Here is a 15,027-nt window from a genome sequence, read left to right as displayed (position 1 = left end):
ATATATATTCAGCCTCAGAAACTTGATGGAGAACTGTCAGGAGTCAGAATGAATTCAACTACCAGTGGGTACATCTGTCTCTACTGCCTTAATCACCTGCACAACACAGGTTATTGATGAGTCTCCTCTTCAAATAGTCAAGCTTCTTGAATAATTTTCTCAGCTCAGTATAGAGATTAAATAGGTATGGAGAAAGAATACAACCCTGACACACTCCCCTCTTGATTTTAAACCTTTAAGCACATGTTGCAGAAAACCAAGGAATGCAGCCTTTGGTATGGATTGCACATCAAGTTCAAGAAGACCAAGATTCTTACCCCTGGACCAATAGGCAACATCAGGATAGACAAAGAAGAAGTTGAAACTGTCAGCAGCTTCATCTTGCTTGTATCCACAATTAACACCCTTAGAACTAGCAGTCCGGAAATAAGGAGAGATATTGCACTGGAAAAATATGTTGTTAAGGATCTCTCCAAACTATTGAGGAGTAATGATGTCAGTTTGAGGACTGAGGTGCCATCTGATTCAGGCCATAGTCTTTCCAATAATTTGCTATTTATTTGAGAACTGTACAATGAATAAAGATGACAGAAGAAGAACTGATGTCTTTGAGCTGGTGTTGGAGAAGAGAACGGAATATCCCATGAATGTCCAAAAGTCAAAAAGAAAATATGTCTTGGAGAGGGTGCAGCCAGAGTACTCTTTGGAGGCAAGGATGATGGGACTTTGCCTCATCTACTTTGGTCATGTTGCTAGGAGGAGCTATTTTTTGGAGAAGGACATGATGCTGGAAAGGGTGGAGGGTTGGCAAAGGAAAGGAAGACCCTTGACGGGGTCAATTGATCTGGTAACTGCTGCAATGGGCTCGAGTGTGTCAGGAAGTGTCAGAACAGGGTAGGCTAGAACAGGGCTCAGATTTGTTGCGCATACAGTCACGTTGAATCTTACTTAATTCAAAAGCATCTAACAACAATGACAACAACAATTGCCTTAATCTATGTAGCCTTTCATGTTCATAGCAAAGAAAATCTCTGGAGACAGACTGGAACTTCACCTTCTCCAGATCTATTTTTGCTAAGATTTCTTGTAACACAACCTTCTTGCTAGTTGTCTTGTCCTCATGGACTGGGACGATTTTGGCTTAGATTCAGATCAGATTTCAAACCCTGGCTGATTCAGTAGTCTTCTCAGGCAAGTGATAAGTCGGAGCCAAAAGCCCCTGTGGCCTCCAGGGCCTTGAACATTGCTGTGTTCCCTTGCCCTGCTGTGCTAAAATGTCAATTCAGATAAAAAATACTTTATAAATGTAAACATAATAATAAATTATGAGGCTAGATTTAATTAAGAGGAATTCAACAAATGCACTTAAAATGAATTTAACAAGTTGTTAGTTGTTTGGTTTTTTTGTGTTATGTTGTCATCTTCTGTTTGTTTTTAATTCTTAGTACCTACTACCATGTTTCCATTCAAGGCAAGAAGTCTAATAGGTAGTCCACAGGTGTGTGAAGTATTGGAAGAACTCAGGACAGAATAAAGTTTGGTCACCCAGAGTCCTATTGGGAGGAGAAAAATACATTTCAAAGCCATTAAGTGTGTGTGTGTGAGATGCTAGGAGGATTGGCACACTTGAGAACAGAAAAAGATTTAGAGTACTGTATTTTGTCTAAAAAAAAGTGTAGAAAAGTGGTGCTGCCCCGACTGGTTTGAACCCACCAATAGCTCTGAGGACAAAGATGGATGATCTCTTCCTGAGCGATTTATAGCCTCAGAAACTCCTTGTAAGGTCAGCTACAAGTTGATTCTGACTCAAAGGGGACAGGAAAGAAGAGGAGAGGAGAGGAGAGGAGAGGAGAGGAGAGGGAAAAGGAGGGGAGGGGAAGGGAGGGGAGGGGAGGAAAAGAGTTAGGAGAGGAGGGGAGGGAATAGGAGAAGAGATGACAGCTTGGGAGGGGAGGGGCAAGAAGAGGAGGGAGAAAAGAGGAGGGGAAGGGGAGGGGGAGGGGAGAAGGCAGGGGATGGGGGAGGGGAGGGGAGGAATGGGGAGGGGAGAGGAGGAGAGAGGAAAATACAGAAGAAGAGAGAAGAGGAAGGGAGTGGTAAGGAGAACCTTACTAAGCTACTCTAGTGCAGAAAGGACTTTAGAACAATAGTTCTCAATTCTGGGTTTATATTCTAAAGACTGGACAAGTGCTGACACTTCACTCCAAACTCCAAATAGTTTGCTTTCTTGACCTGGACATAGGAATGTTTAAAAAACATGGAAGTATTTTTATGTGACAAAGAGTGAGCCCCACTGCTTTCAGTGTCCCTGTTTAAGGGTCTGTTATCCTTAGCATACATTCAAGCAATGTAAACACTGATACAAAGTCTTGTTTTGAATTGCTTAGTATCACTCTGACTTTCAATCTATTTGTGAAACAAATCATCTGGGAGGCTGGGCTCTATGAGGAGGAGTGTAGCATCAGGACTGGAAGAAGTTTCATTAACAACCTGTATTATGGAGACGACATAACCTTTCTTGCTGAACCTGAGGAGGAGGACCTGAAGTACTTGCTGCAGAAGGTCAAGGGCTTCAGCCTTCAATATAGATTGATGCTCAACATTAAGAAAACAAAGATTCTCAACACTGGGCCAATTGCCAGCATGATGATAGACAGGGAAGAGACTGAGATTGTTAACAGCTTGCTTGGCTCCACAATTAACACTCTTGGTACTAGCATCCAAGAAATAAAAAGACAAACTGCATTGCAAAAATCTGCTGTCAGGGACCTCTCCAGAGTACTAAGGAGCAATGATATCAGCCTAGAGACTAAGGTGCATGTGATGCAGGTCATAGTTTTCACAATTACTTGCTATACATCAGAGATTTGGACAATGACTAAGGATGCTAGAGAAGAAACAATGTCTTTGAGCTGTGGTGCTGAAGAACAGTATTGAATATACTATGGACTGCTGGGAGAACAAACAGGTTCATCCTAGAGAGGGTGAAAGTAAGTTGCTCCTTAGAGGCAAGGGTTTTGAAGCTCTGTCTGATGTACTTTGGGAATGATGCCATGAAGGACCAGTCCTTGGAGAGGGACATCATGCTTGAAAGTGTAGAGTAACAGTGCAAGAAAGAAGGCCTTCAATTAGATGGACTGACTCAGTGACAGGGGTAATGGGAGTTGATGTGTCCGAGACAATGAAATTGGCTCAAGATAGAGCAGAGTTCAGAGTTGTTGTACATAGGGTCATTATTAGTTGCAAGTGACTTGACACATAACTCTCAGTTTATATTGAAGAAAAATTGATGATAACCACTGCACTGGAGTTAATTTCAAGTCATAGCAATCTTTATTTGGGTTTTTAGGGGAAATAGCTAGCCTCTGAAACCCAGTGGAGGGTTTTTGAAACCCATGGGAAACCCATGGGAATAGACTTGGGAGCAGGTGGTTCACGCACATCAACAAATTTTGTCCACAGTCAAAACTTTAATGCTATCCTTGGCACCTTACTCCAAAAATGTCCCTCAATGAAAAGATAGATCAAAACAAAATTGACATTCCCAAGTAGCCATTCTCTTCTAAGTCATGGATTTTAAATTTGGAAGTCTGAAGGAGGATTCAGGCTTTTCCATTCCTTTGAGTTTCCTGCTAAGTCTTTGCCCTCCTATGGGACTTAACTCAAGATTTAGATATTTTGCTAATTCCATTCCAGGCCCATTTAAAAGGCTTTCCATAGCTGATAGGCATAGATAACATCAGAAAGTTTTGGTGCATTTTTAATACTTAATCCCTCCCTATGGGGTTCACTGAATCCCCCACAGAATTTTTCTAAGGAGATGAAAGAACAATCATACTTAACAACTGGACTTCTTTGAAAACAGCAGCAACACAAATTCGAATTTAATTCATTTGTCTGGGACTGTAACTATGAACTTTAAAAGCCTAGAAGTATGCATTCTCAGAACTCTGGAAAATGATTTTTGTTAAGGTGGTGTCTGTTAGCCATAAAAATAAAAGAAAAATTGACAACAAAATGTGAAAGATTACAATTTGCAGAAGACTCCAGCATACATAATTTTATAGATAGATACATATAAACATAAATATAGAGATAGATAACTAAATAGAAGTTAAAATCTTAAAAATCAGGGTAGTAAGGTGAAGCAATAAATTATAAACTTTGTAAAATGAATCAATAAAGAAGAAGACTATGAAAGGTAAATAAATGATACAAAGAGACAAAAGGATATAAAAGAAATTTTAAGACTAAGAAAGCATAAGATACAGACCTTATTTTTAAAAACTTAAACATGCAATTATGTCATTTATACTAAGACAGTTAAGTTATTCATTATTTATTAAAGCAACCATTCCATTTTGCTCTTTTCTAATTCCCATTTGCATTATCACAGCTGATAAACATTTCAGTCAAAGATCATGAAAACAGGCCCGCAGCTAATAAAACAAAACAAAAACAAAAACAAAACAAAAAAACACCACAAATCCAACCAGTGCATCAAAGCTAGACCTCTGCTGGTGGAAACATCTTACTGCATCAGAAGAAACTCAAGCTTTAAAATTATTACTGGGTTTTGAGTTTGGTATAACTTACAGGGATAAAAAAAGAGAAGAGAAGATTTGAGAAAGTTCTCTGGGCTCTTTATCCCAGGTGGTGATTATGTACCATCGTGTGGAAAGCAACCCATAGCTGACCCTCCAGCAGGTTTTCAGAGGCAGAGACTGCCCAACCTTCTCTGGGGATGCAGCTGGTAGATTTGAACCACCTGAATTCGAGATTACAGCATAGCTTCTTACCACTCTTCTATATCATTATCTCTTGACACCCATTAGTATTTTTGAGGGACATGAAGAAGGAATATCACAACCAGGTTGGGGCAGTTAGAAGGCTACCATTGAGGAGGATGCTTTTCCACGAGAGGGACATCTATCTATGTTTTCTCTCATCTCCTCGGATTTCCAAGTACCAAAATTCCAAGTTCTCGGACCCATTCTCTATTTCAAAAGAAGCTTCATCCGGAAACCACCAAAAGTGTTAAGAATCCAACCAATTTTAACAACCAGGCTTAGAGAAGAGCAGTTGCAAACCTTTCTGTCCCAGGGCAAAGGTTTATCTAGATGCAAGGAGGCTTCTTAACAGGGAGCCAAAGGATGAGCAAGACGGAAACTCAACCTTATTCTCTCCTCTGACAAAAATCAAACTTTAAGGTTGCAGATTCTGAAGCACAATGTTTTATTCTCATCTTAGTCATTAAAGTCATAGACAGGGCAAGCACATTCACCCTCTGCACACTGTGAGATGCAGTTAAGCCTGGATGTCCCTGAATTTGTCTCAGAGGACCAGAGCAGCTTCATTAAAGGGATATAATATATCTGCTGAGCTGGTGAAAGCAGCAACCACATTTTTATTAAAGTCTGTGTTACTATCATTCAGTCCCCAAAGGTTCATGTTCCAAGAATCCCCATCTTTGGAACACGTATGTGCTTCTCTGTAACTCATTAAGGTGAAAGAAAAATAGCTAAACAGCTTCTATTGTGGTTCTCACACAGAGTGATGCTGGTGCAAAAACACCTACATTAATTCTTTTCCTTGTCCCAAGTCTGCAAAGATAAAACTGCCTTCATAATTTATAATCGGGGCTCTAGGAGTCCAGCACCGTTGACATAAATTGCTGCTTCTTGAGCGGGCTCATAAAAGGCCACAGCCTGGTGCTGGTAATTCTAGAGGCTGAGATTGCAGTTACCTCTGATAGCAGGGAGCCTGCCCATCACGGTAACTTAGCATTTGCATCCAAGTGGCTAGCCTGGAAAGTCAAGAAGGTATCAATCAATGCTAAGTTTATTGTCCAGTATTCGGACTCCTTACTTTTGTATTTAAGCTCTTTATTTATTTAAAAAAATAATTTATTGAAGGCTTACACAAATTACTTTTGAAGTCACATTTTTGTGCCAAGAAAAAAGAGAGTCTAGGAATAGAGGTAAGAAAGCCCATATTTGGATCTCAGGGTTCACCTATAAGACCTCAGACCCAAAATATCCAGGTGGCATCTTAGTTCACCCAGGGGAATGGACTCTGCATTCCCTCACAAAGCACACAGCAAGCGCCAAGGGAGCCTGAGCAATCTCCCTCCTCCAAGGCCTCACACAAGCTTCAGGATCTCTCTGGCTTATTCCTACCCACGTGATGTCTCCCCCAGGCGCAGACCCCCGCTGAAGTGCAGCTCCCTACCTGAGGGTGGCGCTCTCCCCTTGCCGGACCGTCACGTTGTCCATAGCTTTGGGGAAGGTGGCATCTCCGCTGCGCACCGGCACTCCTGTGGGTACAAGGAATAGCAGCCTGAGAGACACGGCCACAAGGCTTTTCCAGGGCAGGAACAGGTGTCCACAATCTCCCATCCTCAGCCAACAGGACTTCCCAGGACTCTGGGCAGCTAGGTCCTCGCCCCACCCCACAACAGCAGGCCTGGGAAGTGGTGTAGAGTGAGCCAGAAGTGCAGGGAAGGAGAAAGAACGACTCTGAGTTCTCCAGATCTAATACTGCTTCTTCAAAACCCAGCCTCAGCTGTCCAGCCTGGTCGAGTCAGTGCCCCTCCTGCTTTCAGAAAGAGCTTTCTGGAAGTTCTCCTGGGGAGGAAGGAGGCACCAGAAGGGAGAGGAAGAAGGAAGGTGCGGGAATGAAGGTCACAGAGTGCTCTCTTTCTCCCTGTCTCCTCCAGGCGCTACTTTCAGTTGTGTAGGCTCTGCAGAGGTCTGGTGTCAAAACTTTGTAACCCCAAGAGTCAAGGCACGTGTCTCTGACATAACGGAAATGTCATGAAAAGCGGCTGCTCCCAGGAGATAACATGTTTGATTAGAGCGCACACGTGTATGGATGTCATTGTGAGCCAGACCCACATCTCCAATCTGTCACCATGAGAAGGCAAAAAGTTCCACAGCACGGGCCACGTCACCAGCCTACTCCTGAAGCTCCAGGGTCTCAGCTTCAGCAGGGGCGCAGGATCTCAATCTGCTCCCCAGCGACGGGGTGGGGGCCGCCCACGCAGCGGGCAGGCTACCGTCCAGCGCCTCCGCTTCAATGCCGGGGTGCTCAGGACCCGCGTGCTTAGCAGCGGCCGCCAGGCACAGCACAGCAGCCTCTGTCCAAGGAGCGTCTCCGCCTAGCGCTAGCATCCACTCCCAGGATTGTCATGGCAGCAGCATCACCATAGACCACCAGTCCTGGTGCAGAAGCGTCCGCACCAGACTTTGTTCCACTCTGTAAGGCAGTGCCACATTCACCCAGCTCCCGCTTAACCCCTGCCACGCTGGGTAGGTGTTGCTCCACCTCACTGCGCCCACCCACGTTCTGAAGCCGCTGGAGAAGGCAGTCAGCTGCCTCTCCCTTCTACAATCACTATGGGGACACTCGGGCCAGCAGACAGAAAAACTGTGTGAGGTCTGTTATGCAGTTTCTCTGGCATAGCAAGCAGGGAGGAGAACAGGAGAGGAAGTGCTGGGGAACTCTAACCGGACACCTTCCCTCCCCTGAATACCAGTGCCTAAGTTGCCAAACCAGCTCTTGGAGTAGATAAACCCACCATCACCTAGACCTTGTTGCAAACACGTGGAGTCAACTTCCTGCCCTGATGACCCCTCTTTAAAATATTTCTCACCTCATCCTCCCCTGGCACTGGAAAATCTGGGTTTCTTGTCCCAGCCCAAGCTGCAATAACCCCCTCCTTCCACCCTGAGCTTGTAAATACATGCACCTTCTTGTCATAAAGAGCCAGGGCTGGGAAAATTCTTGGAGAACCTAAAAAAGAACAAGGACTGGTTTTCGCAAATTCTGTTTCATACTTTAGGATGACAACATGCAGTAGAAGCACCATTATAGTTTTGGGATAAGACTTAGTGGGACAGTGGTCCTAGAGGCTAACCACATTTCTTCCGTGTTCATATTCATGTATTTCAGAATTAAAGCTGTGTCTCCGGCTTTTCTCCACCCAGCAGAAGTCTCCTTTACTGGCTGTCTATGTATCTTAAGGTAATGATTTCCACTTCATCTGCTCCATCCCATCCTTTCTTAAAAACTATCATTCACCTATGCTCTGTATCGTTACAAAAATAAAATATAACTTTAAAAAATAGGTATTCTCATCATTTCCTGCTTTTGTTGCTGATGAAAAGAAAGGCATGTTATAGGGGCCTGAACATAAATAGACTCGCTTATTCCCCCTTTGGAAATAGTTAGCCTAGTTAGATAGATACAGAAATATGTAGATATATATAGCACATGCTTCCAGTGCATCTGAAAATTGGATAATGAATAAAGTAGAAGAGGAATCAATGCCTTTGAATTGTGCTGCTGCTGCTGAAGAGTGGTAAATATCCGTGGACTGCCAAAGAGCAAAAGGTCTGTGTTGAAGGAAGTGCAACCAGAGGACTCCTTAGAGGCAAGTATGTTGAAGCTATCTCACTGATTTGGGGCATATTTTCAGGGAAAACCAGTCCTTGGAGAGTCCACAAAAGATAAGAAGGCCCTCAATGAGATGAATTGGTACAGTGACTGCTACAATGACCTTGAGCATGACGGAGATCCTCTGGATAGTGCTGACAGGGCAAGACCTGTTGTTCACAAGGTTGCTATGAATAACAGTCCACCCAATGGCATTTTAAAGCAGCAATATCTCTGCAATAAGTCTATTTTTTTTTAATTTAGCACAACATACCTTAGGAAAAGAGAATACTTGTTACTAGTCAAATAGGCTATAGTGAAAACTCATTTTCAGGTTGTTTCCAGAAAGCAGAATCTTTACCAGAAGTGGAGTGAGACAGAACACATCATTGTTGAGCTCCCTCAATACTATGCTATGAGAAACAATGAAGAGAGGAAAGCATAGGGGCTCAGATAGCTGTTTCACTGCTTAATCGTACATTTCCTACCAGTTTTAGTGATTAAGAGTTTTAGTCCTTAGAGTTGAAAACCCCTGGGCTTTTATTTTATTTATTTTACTTATTTATTTATTTTTATTTATTTTATTGCACACAGTCCTCTTATGTCCATGATGCTCATGTCCATAATCACCAAACAGGCTTTCTCAGGCTTTAACCTGTGAAAATCTGTAAATAAGAGGACAATTCAATGCAGTTGTCAAGTGTATATTACACTCTCTCCCTGGACCAATGGAGACTGGGCTTTGTATCTCAACTATCTGGATCAGGTTAGTGGCATTGCTGTGGCTACTGTCACTCAAATGCAAGAAATTCAGATAACATTACCCTGGATAACATTCTCTTAGAAACAATGGTGCCATAACACTCCCGTTGCTTCTAAGGAAATAAAAATGGGCACAATTGTCAAATGCTAAATCATCTTATAAATCTTTAGATGAAGAGAAAATGAGAATGGTTGAGGCAAGTAAAATACACTAGCAGTTAAATAGATGGTAAGCATAAAATGTCTCAATAACACATAGCAATTCTAGGATAAAACCAAGTATTTCTTATGGGTTTGGAGTTTTTTGTTTGTTTGTTTTATTTGGTGTGGGTGTTTCGGATTGTTTTTGTTTTTAATATGAGGATTCCCCCACCCCCAAAATTGAAAAAAAAAAAAAGAATCTGGAGTCCTAGAGAAGAGAATCGTTGGTAGAACTGGTTCTTTGTTCAGTATTTGTTCAGTGACTTTTGTGAGCTGGACTCAAAAGCCAGTGACTCAGAGAAATAAATGAAAAAAAAAAAAGAATGCACTATAAACCAGTCTACAATTTCATGGGTCAGTTCTGTTCATGTGTAAGCCATTGCAAGAGACTAGAATATGCATTTACAGCAGAAGGCTGCAATCTTAGAGAAAAATGGAAGAGGTTCAGATTAAACAATAACTACAGTCGTTTATGTTAGGATTTCCAATGAGACATTAGTTGGGCACCATCTGTTTTGGTGACCTCAAGTTAAATGTCTTATGGATAGTGAACTATTACATAAAAATAAATGAACAAAGTGAATGTTGGTTCTGAAGTTGGGTTATGTTCACATATTGACAAGGCTGAAGCTGTGTGACTAACCTGCTGCACTTGAGTTGATTACGACTCAAGAGACCTGTGACCCTTAGAGACTCTCCACCCTAAAAGAGTTTCCAAGGCTGTAAATCTTTACAGGAGGAGACTGCCCATCTTCTCCCGCAATAAACTGCAGACATTTCAGTGAGCAGCACGTTATGCCCTGCACCAGCAGGTCTCTTTACTTGCATGACTAAGACTTATTAATATCAATCTAATTTATACCATAGGGTTGGGGGAATAATTAATGAGATCATATATACAACACATAACCAAAGGACAGTGCATGGTAGGAGAGTTTAATTAAAATAATTTATTAGTTCTTGCCATAACACCTGCTTTACTAGGGTAAAAAATTGTGACTTATAAAAAAATGTGACTTAAAGAATATAAATGCCCTATGTACAAATGTAGTAGCTCTGGTGGAGTGGTGTGTAGCATATTGTGCTGCTGGTAGGTAGGGGTTAGAACCCAGCTGCCCTAAGGAAGAAAAACAGGCAGTCTTCTGTAGATTTACCACTTTAGAAACCTTATAATGGAGGATTACAATGAGTCAGAATCAACTTAACTGCAATGGATTTTGATTGTTTTGTCTGTCGTACCAACTAAGGCTTCGTCTTACTGATTTCCATTATTTGCTCAAAATGTAGAGTTTGATCTGGGTTGCAGAGCTATGGTAACCACAAAAGACAGAGACTGTTAACTAGCCAGAGAGAAGTAACTTCAACGAAGCTTAAGAGAGAAGATCTTGGTAAAAGGGAATCTCCTTAAACTTAGAGAAACAGAAACAAAGAAGACAATAAGAAGGGTTAAAATGAGACTTAAGAATCTTGATGTGAGTTCCCCAGGGACACTGTCTCTTGCTTCAACAGTGTTTGGACAAAACAGACCCGGGGACTTACCCCCTTCCAGCCTCCGACTACCCTCTAATTTCATCGGCAGGTATAACCTTGGGACCATCTCAACCACCTCCTGTTTTGGGGACCAGCTAACACCTTTTTCTGTTAACCCCAAAACCTCGACCAACTATGAGCTCTCAGATCCGTCAAAAATTATTCCGTTGAAGCAGAAGGTGGTGTCAACTGTCTGGTCAACCTGCACCTGTGGGCCTCTTACACCTACCTCTCTCTGGGTTTTTATTTTGACTGCGATGATGTGGCCTTGGAAGGCATGCGACACTTCTACAAGTTGGTGAAGGAGAAGCACGAGGGTGCTGAGTGGCTCTTGAAGCTGCAAAACCAGTGGCCGCCGTGTCCTCTTCCAAGATATCCAGAAGCCATCCCAGGATGAGTGAGGTAAAACCCTGGACGCCATGCAAGCAGTGCTGGCCTTGGAGAATAACCTAAACCAGCCCCTTCTGGATCTGCACGCCGTGGGTTCTGCCCACACTGACCCCATCTCTGTGACTTTCTGGAGAACCACTTCCTGGATGAGGAAGTGAAACTGCTGAAGAAGATGGGTGACCATCTGACCAACATTAGAAGACTGGGTGGCCCCCAGGCAGGGTTGGGCGAGTATCTCTTTGAGCATCTCACCCTCAAGCATGACTAGGGGCCTGCGGGGACTTGCACAGGGAAACCTCTGCGTTCCCCTGCAACAGCAGCAAGCTTCTCTAGCCCACCCTGATATAGAATCTTATCTGCCCAGAAGCCCCTCACCCAAGCCTTGGACCAAATGAAACAATAAAGCTTTTTGCAACAGAAAATAAAATAAAATACAATCTTGATGTGAGTATGTAGATGCAACTTGAAGCATAAATATAGTATCCAGAACCTAGAGAAATTTCCCTAGAAGGTACTAAATAAACAACAAAAATTAAGGTACTCATCTGGGAAAAAAATATCTTTAATAGTTTGATTATCACATTATTCCACTTCAAATTGTTTAAAATGAGATTGTGTGTATACAACTTCCACATTTTTTTCTTTTTTTTCGGCTAAGTTCCTGCTTTATTGTTGTTATTGTTGTTGTTAGGTGTCAAGTCGAGTATGACCTATATAGCGAAACTGTGAACAACAGACTGAATTCTGTCCTATCCTGTGTCGTCCTTCCTTGGATACTAAAGAAAGCCCATTGTGAAGGTTACTGTGTCAATTCACCTGATTGAGGGTCTTCCCCTCCTTTGACAACCCTCTTTCCTAGTATTAAGTCCTTCTCCAAAGAATAGTCCCTCCTAGCAACATTCTTGAAATGTGTGAGTTGAAACTTTATGATCTTAGATTCCAAAGAGCACTCTGGCTGCACCCTCTCTAAGATATATGTTTGTTCTTTTGGCAGTCCATTGAATTTTCAGTACTCCTCTCTAACATCATAGCTCAAAAGCATTCATTTTTCTTTTATCATTTATATTGATTGTCCAGCTCTCAAATGTCCAGCAAATGATTAGAAAGACCATGGCCTGAATCAGATGCACATTAGTCCTCAAATTGACATCATTACTCATCAATAATTGACGAGGTCCAGTGGCTTTCCCAGTGCAGTATGTCTCCTGACTTCCTGACTATATATACTAAGGATAATGATTGTGGATCAAAATGAGATGAAGTTATTGACAGTTTCAATCTTTTCTCCATCTATCATGATGCTGCCTACTGGTCCAGTGGTAAGCATCTTTTGTTATAATTTTTTAATTATTAATTTTAATGAACATTTACAGAGGTTTTGGATTTCCATTCATTCATTGCTGCACTTTTCTCCCTGCCCACCCCTCGCATAAGTTCTCTCCCCTCTCTGAAAAGAAAAAGAAAATAAATTTCTTCATTGGTATAGTTTTGTTTTTTTTTAACATTGAGATTCAGTTCGTACTGAAGGCTGTATTCTCTGATCTTCTGCAATAAGTGCTTCAAATTCTCATTTTCAGCAAACAAGGTTGTGTCATCTGCATAATGAAAATGGCAAGTTATTGATGATTCTTCTTTCAATTTTTATCCATTCTTCTTCATAGAGTCCAGCTTCTTGAATAATTTGCTCAACATTCTGGTGGCCTAGTGGTAAGAAGCTGTGCTGTAATCCCAAAGTCATGTGGTTCAATGCCACCAGCAGCTCCATGAAGAAAGAGGGACAATCTCCTCCAGCACGATTAACTGCATTTGAAAACTTACTTGAGTATCATCTTGGGTCACTTACCACTCCACAGTTCACAACAACAAAAGATTAAATAGGTATTGGGAGAGAGAATACAATTCTAACACACTCCCTTCTTAATTTTAAAACATGTAGTGTTCTCTTGTTCTATTCACAAAAAAACAGGTATAGGTTTTATATGAGTGCTCTGGAATTCCCATTCTTCAATGTTAGCCATAGCTTGTTATGGTCCATATAGTCAAATACCTTTGCATAGTCAATAAAACATAAATAAACATTCTTCTGATAGTCTTCACATTCAGCTAGGATCCATCTGACATTAGCAATGATATCTCTTGTGCCAGGGCTCTTAAAAATCTTGCTTGAACTTCTGGCTTTCCCTATATATGTACTATTCTAGTAGTCTTTGAATTATCTTCAACAATATTTGCTTGCATGAGATATTAATGATACTGCTTGATAGCTTTTATTGGGAATGAGAACAAATATGGACCTGTTCTAATCCATTGACCAAACAGCTGTTCTCTAAATTTCTTGGCATATACCAGGGAGTACATCTAGGGCTACATCTGTTAATTGAAGAAGCAAGTCAATTGGTATCCCTTTGATTCCCGGGGCCTTAATTTTTGGCAGTGTCTGCAATCCAGTTTAAACTTCCTTTTTCGTTATCATTGGCTCCTGCTCATATTGTACCTTCCTGGAATTTTTCCATGGTTTGAAGCAGTTGGGATCCGGAAGGTATGTCTTTTGTTGATTAACAGTCAGCTGTAGGCTGATAGGTCTTTTTTATTTTATTAACAGTCAGTTGTGGGCTATTTGGTCTTTTTTATTAACAATTAGTTAGAAGGTGGGAGCCTCTTGTTTAAAACAATTAGGATGCAGTGGGTGGGCCTTTGTTGTTAAAAGTTGATTGGTTGTGGTCTTAGGGCCTGGAGTGAAGATTCATTTACTATTAGAGGTACAAACTAACTTGTCTGATTTGTTGTATTTGGGGGCAACATTGTTGTAATTGGAATAGCATTTGCCTGTCAGCTTGTGTACTTACATAATTTATGGTTTGCTGTAATACTGAAAGCTATGCAACTGTTGTGTCAAATGCCACAAGGGCTACCCATGGTGGACAGGTTTTAGTAGAGCTTCCAGATTAAGACAAACTACGAAGCAGAATAGGCCATCTACTTCCTAAATTATAGGCCTTTGAAAATCCTATGAGTAGTAGAGGAAACTATATAGTTATAGTATTAGTTTAGAGCCCAGATTAAAAGTCAGCTGAAATGAGGAAAATTATTACAACTGCTATTCAAATATAGACTCCTACTTCTAGAGCCACAGAGAAGGAAACTGAAAATTTTCACCAAATCTTTTAGTTAAAAATTAATCGAACATGCAATCAAGTTATGTTAATGATATCTGGTGATTGGAATACAGAAGTAGAAAACAATGAAGAAGTAATGTTGTTGTTGTTGTTATGTGCTGTCGAGTCATTTGCGACTCATAGCAACCCTATGTACAAGAGCCCTAAACCCTGCTCTATCCTGTGCCAATCACATTGTCTCTGACACACCCATCCCGATTACCCAAATCACTGAATCAATCCACGTCATAGAGGATCTTCCCCTCCTGAGCTGTCCCTCTACCCTACCAAGCATGATGTCCCTCTCCAAGGACCTGTCTCTCCTTAGAACATGTCCAAATTATGTCAGACGAAGCCCCAGCATCCTTGCCTCCAAGGAGTAGCCTGATTTAACCCTCTCCAGGATGGATCTGTTTGTTTTCTTGGCAATCCATGGAACATTCAATACTCTTCTCCAGCACCACAGCTCAAAGGCCTCAATTCTCCTTCTATCCTCCCTAGTCATTGTCCAACTCTCTGATGCATAACAAGTGATTGCAAAAACCATGGCCTG

The 15,027-nt window shown here is 41.6% G+C and overlaps 1 protein-coding gene and 2 pseudogenes across 2 annotated transcripts in view; 1 reads left to right on the top strand and 2 right to left on the bottom strand.

Moving 5' to 3' along the window:
• The window catches only part of OPCML (opioid binding protein/cell adhesion molecule-like), a 1,241,366-nt gene extending 1,234,943 nt beyond the window's left edge, over positions 1 to 6,423 (bottom strand). The window contains exon 1 of one of the 2 annotated variants that reach the window (XM_006892818.1): positions 6,232 to 6,423. In XM_006892818.1, the coding sequence (XP_006892880.1) occupies positions 6,232 to 6,398 (167 nt within the window). In that variant the 5' untranslated portion in view covers positions 6,399 to 6,423. The remainder of the gene's footprint in view (positions 1 to 6,231) is intronic. The other variant, XM_006892819.1, reaches the window with a different exon arrangement.
• A 4,641-nt stretch (positions 6,424 to 11,064) lies between these two features.
• Positions 11,065 to 11,587, top strand: LOC102867186 (annotated as a pseudogene).
• A 2,791-nt stretch (positions 11,588 to 14,378) lies between these two features.
• Positions 14,379 to 15,027, bottom strand: part of LOC102856492 — a 6,598-nt pseudogene continuing 5,949 nt past the window's right edge.

The sequence above is a fragment of the Elephantulus edwardii genome, unplaced genomic scaffold (assembly GCF_000299155.1).
Source record: "Elephantulus edwardii isolate Elephantulus edwardi_28Jun2011 unplaced genomic scaffold, EleEdw1.0 scaffold00120, whole genome shotgun sequence".
In the NCBI taxonomy this organism is placed as follows: domain Eukaryota; kingdom Metazoa; phylum Chordata; class Mammalia; order Macroscelidea; family Macroscelididae; genus Elephantulus; species Elephantulus edwardii.
Note: the sequence above shows the minus strand (reverse complement) of the source record. Positions and strands in the feature narration are given on the sequence as shown.